Raw genomic sequence first — 12,166 nt, 5'->3', positions numbered from 1 at the left:
AATCCCCAAATCTGCTCGTTCTATGTGAATAACCCGATATATTAGAAAGCTGTAGAGCTTTTCATAATGTAAACTAATATAATACTGTTCTTCTTTGCCTTAAGGATTGTTTTGAGAATCAATCCCATCGCTGTGCATTCAATCCTTGAGCGAGTTTCTGCAGAGGAGGATGATGAAGTTGATGGAAGATTTCAGGAGGATGATGAAGGAACTTCCCACTCACTTAAAGATGTCTGCGACTTTAGACGTCCGGAGCCTTCCCCGTTCTCATCTAGAAGGGTCATGTTTGAAAATGAAGAGGTTTGTGAAAGATCACTGTAAGAGTATGTTCACAGGCATCAGATCTTGGTTGTTATCCGGATCAAGATCCACATATAACACATGGATTTTGACCTGGGGATATAGTTTAGGTTAATTTACGCAGTTTTCTTTTGTTTTTTTTTTTTGCTGGCTGTGAGATTTCTTGTTCCTTTAAAATGCTGCAGATTTTAAGCAGCCAATTCCACTACTTGAAATCTGCAGCATTCCCACTACATTTGAACATGCCCTGATGTGGCCAGTACGATTTGGGAGTGTAGTTTGCCTGGGTGATACTAACTGCATATGTCTAAAGTCTTATTGATTGGAATCCAACTGGTATACCCACTGCTCCCCAACTGAACCCTTCTAATTTCATGCACAAACCCTTCACCACCAGAATCGCACATACTTTTTAGGATAGATTGGATTCTTAAAGGGGCATTCTGGAGACCTGAAGGTTTTTTTTTTTTTAAAGTTTTCACACATCCACTGGATAGGTGAAAACTGATGGATTGCTGGGAATCTGACCACTGGGACCCCTACCGATCCCAAGAACTGGGGACCCTTCCCCCATCCACTGTGAAGTCGCATCTATCATCTGCACTGACATCAGATTTAATAGAGCACTGACCGCACCTCTAAGACTGCCGCTCCATTCATTTCAATGAGGCTGACGGAAATAGCCAAGCAGTTTGTACTCCTGCTATGTCCGGCAGTCCCATATGAAAATGAATGCAGCATATGCAACCACCACTCCTTTCAATCTGAAGTAGCAACCCTGCACTAAGGAAGAGGGGGACACAGGTGCACCATTCTCGGAAATGGTGGTGTTCCAGCAGTCAGACCCCCCCCCCCCCCCCCCCCCCAATCCATCTATTTTCACGTATCCAGTAGATTGGAGAACTGAAGTTTTTACCTAATACCCCTTTTAATGATAAAACCCAGCAATCAGATTTTTATGACCTATGTAATCAACGTTCTATAAAAGTTTGAAGAGCTATTCTCAGGATATGCCATGAGCGACTAAGAGGTTAGGGAACCCACCTCTGAGACACCGCCTGGGAGAATGGGGTCTCCTGGAATCCAGCTACAGACTGAATGGAGAGGCTGGTGTATGTGGTCTGCACTCTGTATACACTATGGAAAGCGCAAACAAATGGGATTCCTATAGGGACCCCCTTCTGTCAGACATTTCTGGCATATTCATATAATATGCCATTAATGTTTGAATTGGAGAAATAGGGGTTAACTTCTGGATTTGCATGGTGTTGAGGGTTTTGTCAGTCGTATTGAATGTGATTGATCTTTTTGTCGTAGATGGTAATGCCTGGAGATGCCATAGAAATGACTGAATTCCAAGAAAAAGCCATCAGTAATTCCCATTATGTATTAGAGCTGACTCTGCCCAGTGTGTACTTGATGCTACCAAACAAAGTCTTCTACGAGAAGCTCTACAACAGGTGCGTACAGTTTAATGGTTCTCCACTATCTGCTCCTGATGGTTTTAGTCACAGATAAAGCTTATCCATTCTTACAGTGCATCTACCGCCAGACAAGTGCCCTTTAAACTGGGGTTTCTCGTCTGTATCATTGGGGGACCCAGCCAGACCATGGGATATAGCCACTGCCACTAGGAGGCGACACTAAGCAAAAGTGTTAGCTCCTCCCACCAGGCCATATCACCCCTGCAGGCACTCAGCTAATTAGTTTTTAGCTTGGTGTCTGCAAGGAGGCAGACAGGTCAGGTCCAGGAGGACTTCATGGCGGGAATACGGGGAGTTGGGGCTTTTCCCTGGCTTTCCTGTCCTCCCGGGGAGGGCGCAGGCAGATGGTGTCTCCGCCACTCTGCGGCGCCCTAACCAGCGAAGAAAAGGTGGCACGACCCTGCCTATGTGCATTGGCGTCGTTGCCCGCCAGCAATAGGGTTCCCCCCTCTGGAGCAGCTCCCCTCTTGGACGGCGAACGCAGGGGGGAACACTGCTGGAACGCAGATGGAGAGAAGGGAGCGTATCCGGAAGAAGGGAACGGAACTTCAAGCCTCCCTCTAAGTCTGCGGTCGGCTGCCAGGAACCCCTTCAGAGGATCCCCACCACCTTGGAAGGTCCTGGGGAAAGGAGTTCAGGTGCATTCACTCCTTCTCTTTACCTATCTCCTCCTCTCTCTTCTGCCTAGCTCAGTGCATATGGGTTTATGCCCCCCCCCCCCCCCCCTTCACCCTCTCTATCCAGAGACACTACTGAACAAGGGGGGCTGGCTGCTTATCGGCCAAGGCTGGGAGGGGGTGGATGCTCGCCCACAGAAATGTATGGTTGCGGGCGACCGCGGGTGACTGCTGCGGCGGCGGGCGGTGGATCACGGCTGTGGGACAAGGAGCAGGCTGCAGAGTGAGCTGTGGCGCCTCGGGGGGTGGGGCGTCGGCCACGGGCACGCATTAGTGTGGTGCACCCAGCACTTCCAGTGACGCGTCCGGACTTCCGGGGCAGGCCACGCCCACCCCGGCCGCACGGGACTTTCAGGGAGGCGGCCAGCAAGGAAGATGGCCGCTCCCAGTAGCTCTTGCAAGGAACTACTTGCTAGTGAGCAGCTACACTTCTTGCCATTGGCACTTACTGCGGCAGGTTTTTTTGTCTCCAAACCGCAAGCACCTCCTGGCAGTGTGGTTTGTTCTACAATCAGCAAGCTCCAGTCGGTCAGCAGCACCAGTCGGTCAGCAGCTACAGTCTCCAGCGGCGGCAGGTTCCAGCGTTTTTACCACGGAGAAGGCCGCCCAGGACCCAGAAGCTCCAGCTGGGCCAGGACAACCGCAGGACGGGGTAAGCCCTGCCAAGGCAGCTCTCCCCTGTGTCTTTTTCCCCCCTGCGGGTACTCGCTCTCAGCAGTACACAGAGACACCCTACCCCTATTCCCACCACTTCCTTGGGGTTATCCATAGATGTGGATTGCGTCATGTCTGACCCTAGACCAGAGGGTTCCAGTCAAGCTATGGGGAGGGCAAAATACTATGCGTGCACGTTATGCAACGCTAAGTTCCCAAGCGGTCAGGCGGAACCCCGCTGTGTAGCCTGTAACCCAGTGCGTTCAGCTCCAGGGACCCCGGTGCCCCCCGCCGCCCCTGTAGAGCAGGTGGTCGAGCCTGAATGGGCTAGATCCCTGGCCGCAGCGGTGTCAGGACTAGCCAGCTTGTCGGCAGCGATATTGCGGCTCTTAGAATCCGATTCGAAGGTTACTTCCCCGGAGCGTTTGCGGGGAAGGTCGCACAAGAGGCGGAGATCCCGCAGCTCTGAAGGGGTTTCTCACAGGTCTCGTCGGTACAGAAGGTTGTCCAGATCTTCTAGGTTGCAACACTGTAGAGAGTCTTTTCACACTCCTTTTGGTTCCAGGGAAGCATTCCGGACGTATCATAGGTCCAGGGAAGCTTCTAAGCAGTCTCGGCATACAAGGAGATCGGTTAGATCGAATCCCTCACGGGCCTCATGCTCCTCAACATCTCAAGCAGACCAAGATCAGCCTCCGCACAGTTTTTCGGGGGGTAGTAGCGGTCTGGAGGAGGAGGAAGCGTCCGTTGTGTCATCACTGTCAGACAAGAGATTATTGAGCCCAAAACCCGACAATCTAATTAAGGATGCTACGGGCGCAAGAAAGGTGCCACCTAGGAAGAAATCCTTTTTTCGTTCCTTTTGGCAGGTTACATCCCAGCCCACAACAGGACATAGTCAAGAAGGGCCCCAGCAGAGCAGAGGAAGAATCCTTCCTTTAAGACCAGGCCAGCCTGGCGAGCTCGCTCCAAGGTACCTAGGGGTGCAAGGAGAGGAGTATCGTTTTGAGGGTCTTTCTCCACCCGCTATTCACAGGGTGGGGGGCAGGCTCTTATGGTTCCAGAATGTATGGTTAGCTCGCGTGACCGACGCCTGGGCACAGGAGGTCGTCTCACAAGGGTATGCCATGGAATTTGCAACATTTCCACGGGAGCATTTTGTCAGATCCAGGATACCGGAAGACCCAGGGAAGGCAACACAGCTGCGCCAGGCAATAAAACAACTATTGGCGCAGGGAGTAGTGGTGCCGGTGCCCCGGTGTCAGCACGGAAGGGGTTTTTATTCGAATCTCTTCATAGTTCCCAAGAAGGATGGCAGGATCAGACTGGTCCTCGACCTACGAAAGCGAGAGATTTCAGGATGGAGTCCCTCAAGTCGGTAATAGCATCTATGGAACCGGGGGAGTTCCTGGTGTCAGTGGATATCAGGGATGCATACCTGCATATTCCAATTCGCGAGACTCACCAGCAGTTTTTACGCTTTGAGGTCCAGGGGAGCCATTACCAATTTGTAGTGCTGCCGTTCGGGCTCTCGACATCCCCGAGAGTCTTTACAAAGGTGCTGGCAGCGGTAATGGCACTACTCCATACAAGGGGGGTGATAGCCATCCCTTACCTGGACGACATACTGGTGAAGGCTCCAGACCAGGAAGGCAATCTAGAGAGCCTGAGAATCACGCTTCAGACTTTGGAGGAATTCGGTTGGGTCATAAACCACGAGAAGTCCTGTCTAGTACCAACCCAACAGTTGGAATTTCTGGGGATGGTGTTCAACACCAAGAAGCACCATATTCGCCTGCCGCAAGCAAAAGCAGTTACACTGGTCAACAAGGTGCGCCCGCTACTTCAGGGGAGGCAAACGACCATTAGGTATTGCATGAGAGTACTGGGCATGATGGTAGCCTCCTTCGAGGCCATACCATTCGCCCAGTTTCATTCCAGGGAGTTCCAGCATTTCATTCTGGCACACTGGAACAGGTCGCAGTGGACGTTAGACCAGCGAATCTCCATAACACCAAAGGTTCGCCTTGCCCTGAGATGGTGGACGAGTCTCAGGAGAATCCAAGGGGGTCGGTCTCTGTTTCCAGGACAGTGGAGGATACTGACCACGGACGCCAGTTGTTACGGCTGGGGCGGAACTTTGGAGGGACACTCCACCCAGGGGAGGTGGTCACAAGGAGAGGCAAGGCTACCTATAAACGTCCTGGAGCTGCGAGCCATCCGGCGAGCACTGCAGTATTTCCATCCACGGCTCAACAGAAAGGATGTGAAAGTCCAGACAGACAATGCCACGGCAGTGGCATACGTCAACCGGCAGGGGGGCACAAGAAGTGCGAGAACAATGACGGAGGTATCCGGCATACTCAGCTGGGCGGAGAAACATCTACAGTCCATATCGGCAGTTCACATCCCGGGGGTAGAAAACTGTGTAGCAGATTTTCTCAGTCGAAAGACAGTGGACTCCGGCGAGTGGCAGCTGCATCCGGAGGTCTTTCAAGCAATATGTCAGCGCTGGAGCACCCCGGACGTGGATATGATGGATTCCAGACTAAATTACAGGGTTCTCCCTTTTGTGGCACGCTCAAGAGATCCTCAGGCGGTAGCAGTGGACGCCCTACTGGTCTCGTGGGCAGGGTTCAGACTACCATACGTGTTTCCCCCTCTTCCACTCATTCCGAGGATATTAAAGAAGATCAAGAGGGAAGGAGGACCAGCAATCCTGGTGGCTCCGGATTGGCCGAGGCGAGCATGGTATCCAGACATAATCGAAATGTTGGCCGATGCTCCGTGGCCACTCCCAGAACGGGAGGACCTACTATCACAAGGACCAATCTTCCACCCGAATCCAAAGTCGTTTCGTTTGACGGCCTGGCCATTGAGACCACGATATTAAAAAACGGGGATTCTTGGAAGCAGTTATCCGAACTATGGTTCAAGCCAGGAAGCCGACATCATCGAGAATTTATTATCGCGTATGGAGACGCTTTTTCAGCTGGTGTGAAGACCACCATATACATCTCATCCGTTTTCTCACTAGCAAACATTCTAGCGTTTTTCTACAGGCGGCAGTCCCCTGACTGCTGGGGACCCTTTTTTTCTGGGAATTCCCACCCTTTTATTTCCAGGACTGCTTTTGTACGTCCCATGGTCTGGCTGGGTCCCCCAATGATACGGACGAGAAACGAATATTTTTGGTATAACTTACCATAAAATCTCTTTCTCGTCACGTTCATTGGGGGACACAGCACCCTCCCAAGGATTAATTTCTTTGTAGCAGGGCGGAGCCCTTTGGTCTCGGGTCACAGATGACGAGATATATATCCAGAAGACTGGTATGTCTTTTTTTTTTCTTGGTTTACGTTAAAGTGTAAATAATTTTTTGGTGTACTCCCACTGGCTTCCTACTGCTTGCATACAAACTAATTAGCTGAGTGCCTGCAGGGGTGATATAGCCTGGTGGGAGGAGCTAACACTTTTGCTTAGTGTCGCCTCCTAGTGGCATTGGCTATATCCCGTGGTCTGGCTGTGTCCCCCAATGAACGTGACGAGAAAGAGATTTTACGGTAAGTTATACCAAAAATATTCGTTTCTATAACATGCACTTAAACGGGTTGTCTCACCAAAGCTGATATTGAGAATGCAACACTGGTACATCTTGAAGTGTGGGCAACAGGAGAATGTGCATGTGCACCTCCCCTTCATTCACTGCAAAGTGACCGCCAGAGATAGCAGAATTCAAGTGTCCAGCTATCTCCAGCGGTCCCATTACAGTTAGTGGAGTGGAAGCACACAGGTGTGTCCACCGCTGCCAACACTTAAAGACGCATCAGTTGCACTCTCTGTATTGACAACCCCCTTTAACCCTTTCCAATCCACTGTCTGACGTCTTCCTACATTCTGATTGAAGCTTGTACAGCTCCAATGTCAGAAGACGTCTGACAGGGTATTCTTACTGTCTATTGCCAGCCACTCTGCTGTCGGAGCCTCTCTGGCGCGCATACACTGGCTTTAGCCAACAGATAGCACCGTTCTATAACAGCAAAAAGAAAAGGCCTTTTGGGAAACCCTGAATCCAAAATTGGATGGGAAAGTGTTAAAGATGTTACTAAGTGGGCACTAAAAGAGCTAACAGTATAACTCAGGGGGTTATACTATTTAGTGATCCTGTGGTTTATCACTGTACTGGCATCGTATGATTGCCCATGGTTTAGACTGAGAAAGGATATGTTCATAAGCAGCAGATTTGTTGTAAAATTCCTCAGACTAGAAATGTGTCCCATACAAGTGCATGGGGTTCTACAAGCCCTATTCAAATGAATGAAATAATTATGCAAATTTTCTGCAATAAATCTGCCACGTGTGAATATACTAGAGATGAGCGAGTATACTCGCTAAGGCACATTACTCAAGCGAGTACTGCCTTAGCCGAGTATCTCCCCGCTCGTCTCTAAAGATTCGGGGAGCAGCGGGGAGGACGGAGGGGAGATCTCTCTCACCCTCTCTCCCCCCCCCCCCCCCCCCCCGCTCCCCGCCGCAACTCACCTGTCACCCGTGCCGGCCCCCGAATCTTTAGAGACGAGCGGGGAGATACTTGGCTAAGGCACTACTCGCTCGAGTAATGTGCCTTAGCGAGTATACTTACTCATCTCTGGAATATACTGTAAATGATTTAAAGTAAAAATGAGGTGTGCTTTTGAAGTCACATGATCTCAAACATTTTTTATGAAAAGTGATAGTCATATTAACTCCAACATGGTACTAATAGAAACTACAGGACGTCCCACAAAGAAATGAACCCTCACACAACAAGTATATCGTCGGAAAAATAAAGTTATGGCTGTCAGAAGATGGCGGCAGAAAATAATTTTTATTTTTTTCAAAGATATTTTGGTTTTTAAACGTACAACAGCAAAAAAAAAAAAAATATATATATATATGTATCATCCTAATAGTACTGACCCACAGACAGTTACATTGGTGGAAAAATAAGAGTTATGATTTTTTGAAAGTGGGGAGCAAAAAGTAAAAAGACAGTATCATTAAGGGGTTAATGTGATGTCTGATAATCCAGCACAAAGGATGCTTTATAGTATAGTGAAGACTGAGCAGAGGACAAACTGGAAAATCCTATTGGTTAAATGACAGTATAGATTTAATCTTGGGATTTCTTCTTGATTGTTCTCTTCCCATACGAGGGGCTTTTGGGTAATTTTCTATCACTTAACAGCAACCATTGTGAAGTAAAGGAATTTTAAGGTAATTCAATTATAAGTTTCATATTTTATGCCATCCTCTTTACTGATGAATGTCCCTTGTTCCAGAATTAGTAACGATTTGCTGCTCTGGGAGCCTACCGCACCTTCACCAGTTGAGACCTTTGAGAACTTATCCTATGGCATTGGCCTCTCAGTGGCAAGTCAGCTTATTAACACCTTCAGCAAAGACTCCAGTGGAGCATTTAAGTCTACACTTCATTATGGTAAGAATTTCCTGTTGTACAACAGAAAGGAGTTAGGCTCATTTACACGCAAAGACAATCTTTCAAAAGATTGACAGTTCTAGTGATCATTTTGCATAAAGTACTAATGGGCACTAATGCCCATTAGCACTTTATTAGCTTCATTTGCATGTAAATGAGCCTCTAGCAGCTGTTTGCAAATCCCAGCATTTGGTCTGGACTTTACACTCAGCTGCATTGTCCTCACAGGCACTGCCGCGGGCTGTCAGGTGAATACAATTTAACACCGTGTGCAGTCCTTTTTATCTCCCTCTGGCTGAAGGATGGATTTTATGCTCGCCTAAAAATCACCATTCAGCTGAAGAGTGAAAGATGGAAGCGTTTATACGCAACGATTATCGTTCAAAAGCCTTTGTTTGAACGTATTTTGAGCAATAATCGTTGTGTGTAAATGGGGCTTTAGTCAGGAGTGGATACTGACAGAGTAGGATCCCTATTCAAGAGCTGTATATGAGCCCAGCCCCTTGCTCTCCATTAGTTCATCATAGAGCCCCTCTATGTCTTTAACAATATTTGTGACCTATGAAATTTGTTGACTCAGTCCTTTACATGGAATCTAATGGATTTTTAAGGTGGCAGTGGGGTCCCCTTTACCTTTTGCATGTATGATAAGTCACTTTGTGGTCCTATTGCAGGTTTGCTGTTTGCAGAAAAAAACACTGCAAAACACCATAGTTAAATTGCAATCTGTGGCTTCCCTTTCATTCATTCCCTTAGTTAAAGGGGTAAAAATACCTATCGACCCCGAGAATGAAGGGGCTGCAGTAATTTTGCAGTTCTGCATCCCCTTCATTGTTTTACCCTGCACAGTAGTGTCCTGGTCATCCACTCCGAATTGCAGTTTTGCCCCATTCAGGTGAACAGGATAGGTTGTGTTCCTCCATAGGGGCCCAGATCTCTGCTTTTGCAGGTGACTCTTACAGAGGTCACCGCTACAACAGCACTGCAGTTCCTTCATTCTCAGGATCCTTGGGGATCACTACTCCTTTCCCAGAGGTTAGAACCCCGCAATATTAAATTGATGTAGTATTCTATCCAAATTCCTTCTTTTTTTTCAAGATTTTAAGTACCCCTTTAATCCTGTCCTTGTAGTTAATTGATGATTCTTTTCAGATGATGACAGTGGCTCAGAAGAAGAAACCTTACAATATGATTACATCCTGGACTCCAACTATCATAGTCGGAGAAAGAAAAAACTCGAATGTCCAAGCAAACAGTCTCAGAGCTTCTTGTCTGTCTTGGTGAACATTAATCATGGTCTGGCCTCTTTATTTACGGATGTCAAGGTAATGCGACTTTGACTTTCTCCTAATCACATTTTGCAAGGACAGTATACAGTTAGCAGTCCAGTTTGAAGGTCATTGGGCCAATATATTGGAGAATTGCATTAAATACTATTCCTTTAAGGGATTGTCCCATCACTACCAGCTCTGTCCGTGTGTATTATTATGATATGCCATAGCAAAGAGGTCCATCTCACTCAGCCTAGAGCAGAGAGCTGCTGGAAATATGTCACCATGCATACCCACTGATGGGGTCTCAGCAGCTGGATGCCTGGCAATCCGCTCCAAGTCACATCAGTGGTTGTCATTTATGGGACTACCTTCTACTATTCACATTGTTGTCTGACGGCAGAGAAGGACAGAGTCAGACAAATCAAACACCCCACAAGTTACTATTAAAGTCTGTTGGTAAACTTTAAACCATTTATCATAGTTTAATTTGCTTATGAGGCTTGTAGGTTACAGGCTCTTAAAACAGCCTGTTCTCCTTGGGGCGCTTCTGTGCATACAGCTCTGCCTTCAAATAAATGAGGCTGAGCTCAATATGAACTGGAACACCAGGAACAGACTATGTAGTGAAGTGGAGGGGCTGCGACCCTCCAGCACACCCCTTCAGCAGATTGATGGTTGTCCCAGAGGGTGCACCCCAGTAATACACATTGATGACCTACCCAAAGGGAAAAAAACACTCCAATTCAAAAATATTAACATATGTGATGATATAAGAATTTTTTAAACATTATTTTTATATGGTGATTAATACTATGACTCTTGATTTCATGGTTGCCGGGAACAGTCGGATGGAAAATTAATGGAAGGCAAGCACGGAGAGTTTTGGTTGGAATTCAACAGTGGATCTCTCTTCACCGTGACTAAATATGAAGGATTTGAAGACAAGCACTTCCTATGTCTCCATGCAAGTAGCCTGAGTCTGTACCATCAAGGTAAGCCCAGACCTCCTTCAGCCCACCTACAAACACTGTGCTTTTATCAGTGATTTTAAATGCTTGTAAAAGAATGCTGTGCATTTCAAGTATTTTTCACAATGTTTGTGTTTTTGTTTGGGCGGGGGGTTCCCCAACATGACCATCCTGCCCTTTAGTAGCAGTCATGAAAAATCATTAATCTTTGTAAGTAGTAGTAGCACCTATCAAAAAAACCTGACTGCTCATTCAGTGTATCCTCTGACAACTTTACTTCTTCCTCTTGCTCTTGGGGCTCCTCTAGTTTCAGTCCCCAGTCCCCTCCTCTTCGCCATCTACTCAGCCCCTATTGGACAAACTATCAGTAGATTTGGCTTTCAATACCATCTCTACGCGGACGACCCCCAATTGTGCACTTCTTCCCACCCTCACTACTACAAAGCGCCAGAGATTGCCTGGCCACTTTCTCGAACACTGTCACTGGATCTAAAACTGAATCTTTCAAAAACAGAACCTCTGGTCTGTCAGTCATCTACTATTCCACCTAAACCTAATATCTCTCTTTTAGTCTGTGGTTTTGCGATAACTTTTAGGCAGCACACCTGCTGTCTACAGGTCACATTTGACCCCATCTTTCCCTTGCTGCTTATATTTATTCCCTTGCAGGCTTGTGTCACCTGCACCTCAAAAACATCTCCAGAATCCACTCGCTTCTCACTGTGGAAACCTCAAAAACTCTTATTGTTGTCCTGATTCTTTCTCAGCTTGATTACTGCAACTCTCTATTGATCAGTCTCCTCTCTTAGTAAACTCTCCCCTCTCCAATCCATCCTGAATGTAGCAGCCAGGCTCATCTTCCTGTCCGACTGGTACACTAATGCCTCCACCCTGTTCCAGTCACTACACAGGGTGCCCATCATATGGAATCCAATTTAAACTCCTCACTCTCATCCATAAAGTTCTCAATTCTGCTAATAAAATTACACTAAAATACTCTTTAACCCCTTAACGCCACATGATGTAAGTTTGTCATGGGCGCTTGGTACTCGGCACAACAGGAAATAAACTTGCATACTGTGTTTAAAGTGTCACCACAGTGACAATCACAGCGACACTGTAGTGATGGCTGCTAACATAGCTAACAGCCTATCACTACTTGCCACTGGGGGACCAATCACTGTGATTGGTCAGTCAGCATTGACTGACCAATCAGAGTGCAGCAGTCCGAGTTTGTGCTATTTACAATGTGAGCTCTCTCCAACCATTTCAGCATGTTGGTTGTAGTGAGAGGGCTGAGGAGAGAATGGCGTCTAAAAAGGAAAAAAAT

At 47.4% G+C, this 12,166-nt stretch overlaps 1 protein-coding gene across 1 annotated transcript in view; it reads left to right on the top strand.

Annotated features, from left to right (window-relative positions):
- The window catches only part of ATG2B (autophagy related 2B), a 77,388-nt gene that overhangs the window by 30,219 nt on the left and 35,003 nt on the right, over positions 1-12,166 (top strand). The window contains exons 17-21 of the mRNA XM_066608044.1: positions 105-300; positions 1,618-1,760; positions 8,437-8,594; positions 9,747-9,919; positions 10,713-10,860. Of these exons, the coding sequence (XP_066464141.1) occupies positions 105-300; positions 1,618-1,760; positions 8,437-8,594; positions 9,747-9,919; positions 10,713-10,860 (818 nt within the window). The remainder of the gene's footprint in view (positions 1-104; positions 301-1,617; positions 1,761-8,436; positions 8,595-9,746; positions 9,920-10,712; positions 10,861-12,166) is intronic.

This window comes from Eleutherodactylus coqui, chromosome 6, assembly GCF_035609145.1.
Source record: "Eleutherodactylus coqui strain aEleCoq1 chromosome 6, aEleCoq1.hap1, whole genome shotgun sequence".
Classification (NCBI taxonomy): domain Eukaryota; kingdom Metazoa; phylum Chordata; class Amphibia; order Anura; family Eleutherodactylidae; genus Eleutherodactylus; species Eleutherodactylus coqui.
This window is presented reverse-complemented; position numbering and strand designations above follow the sequence as displayed.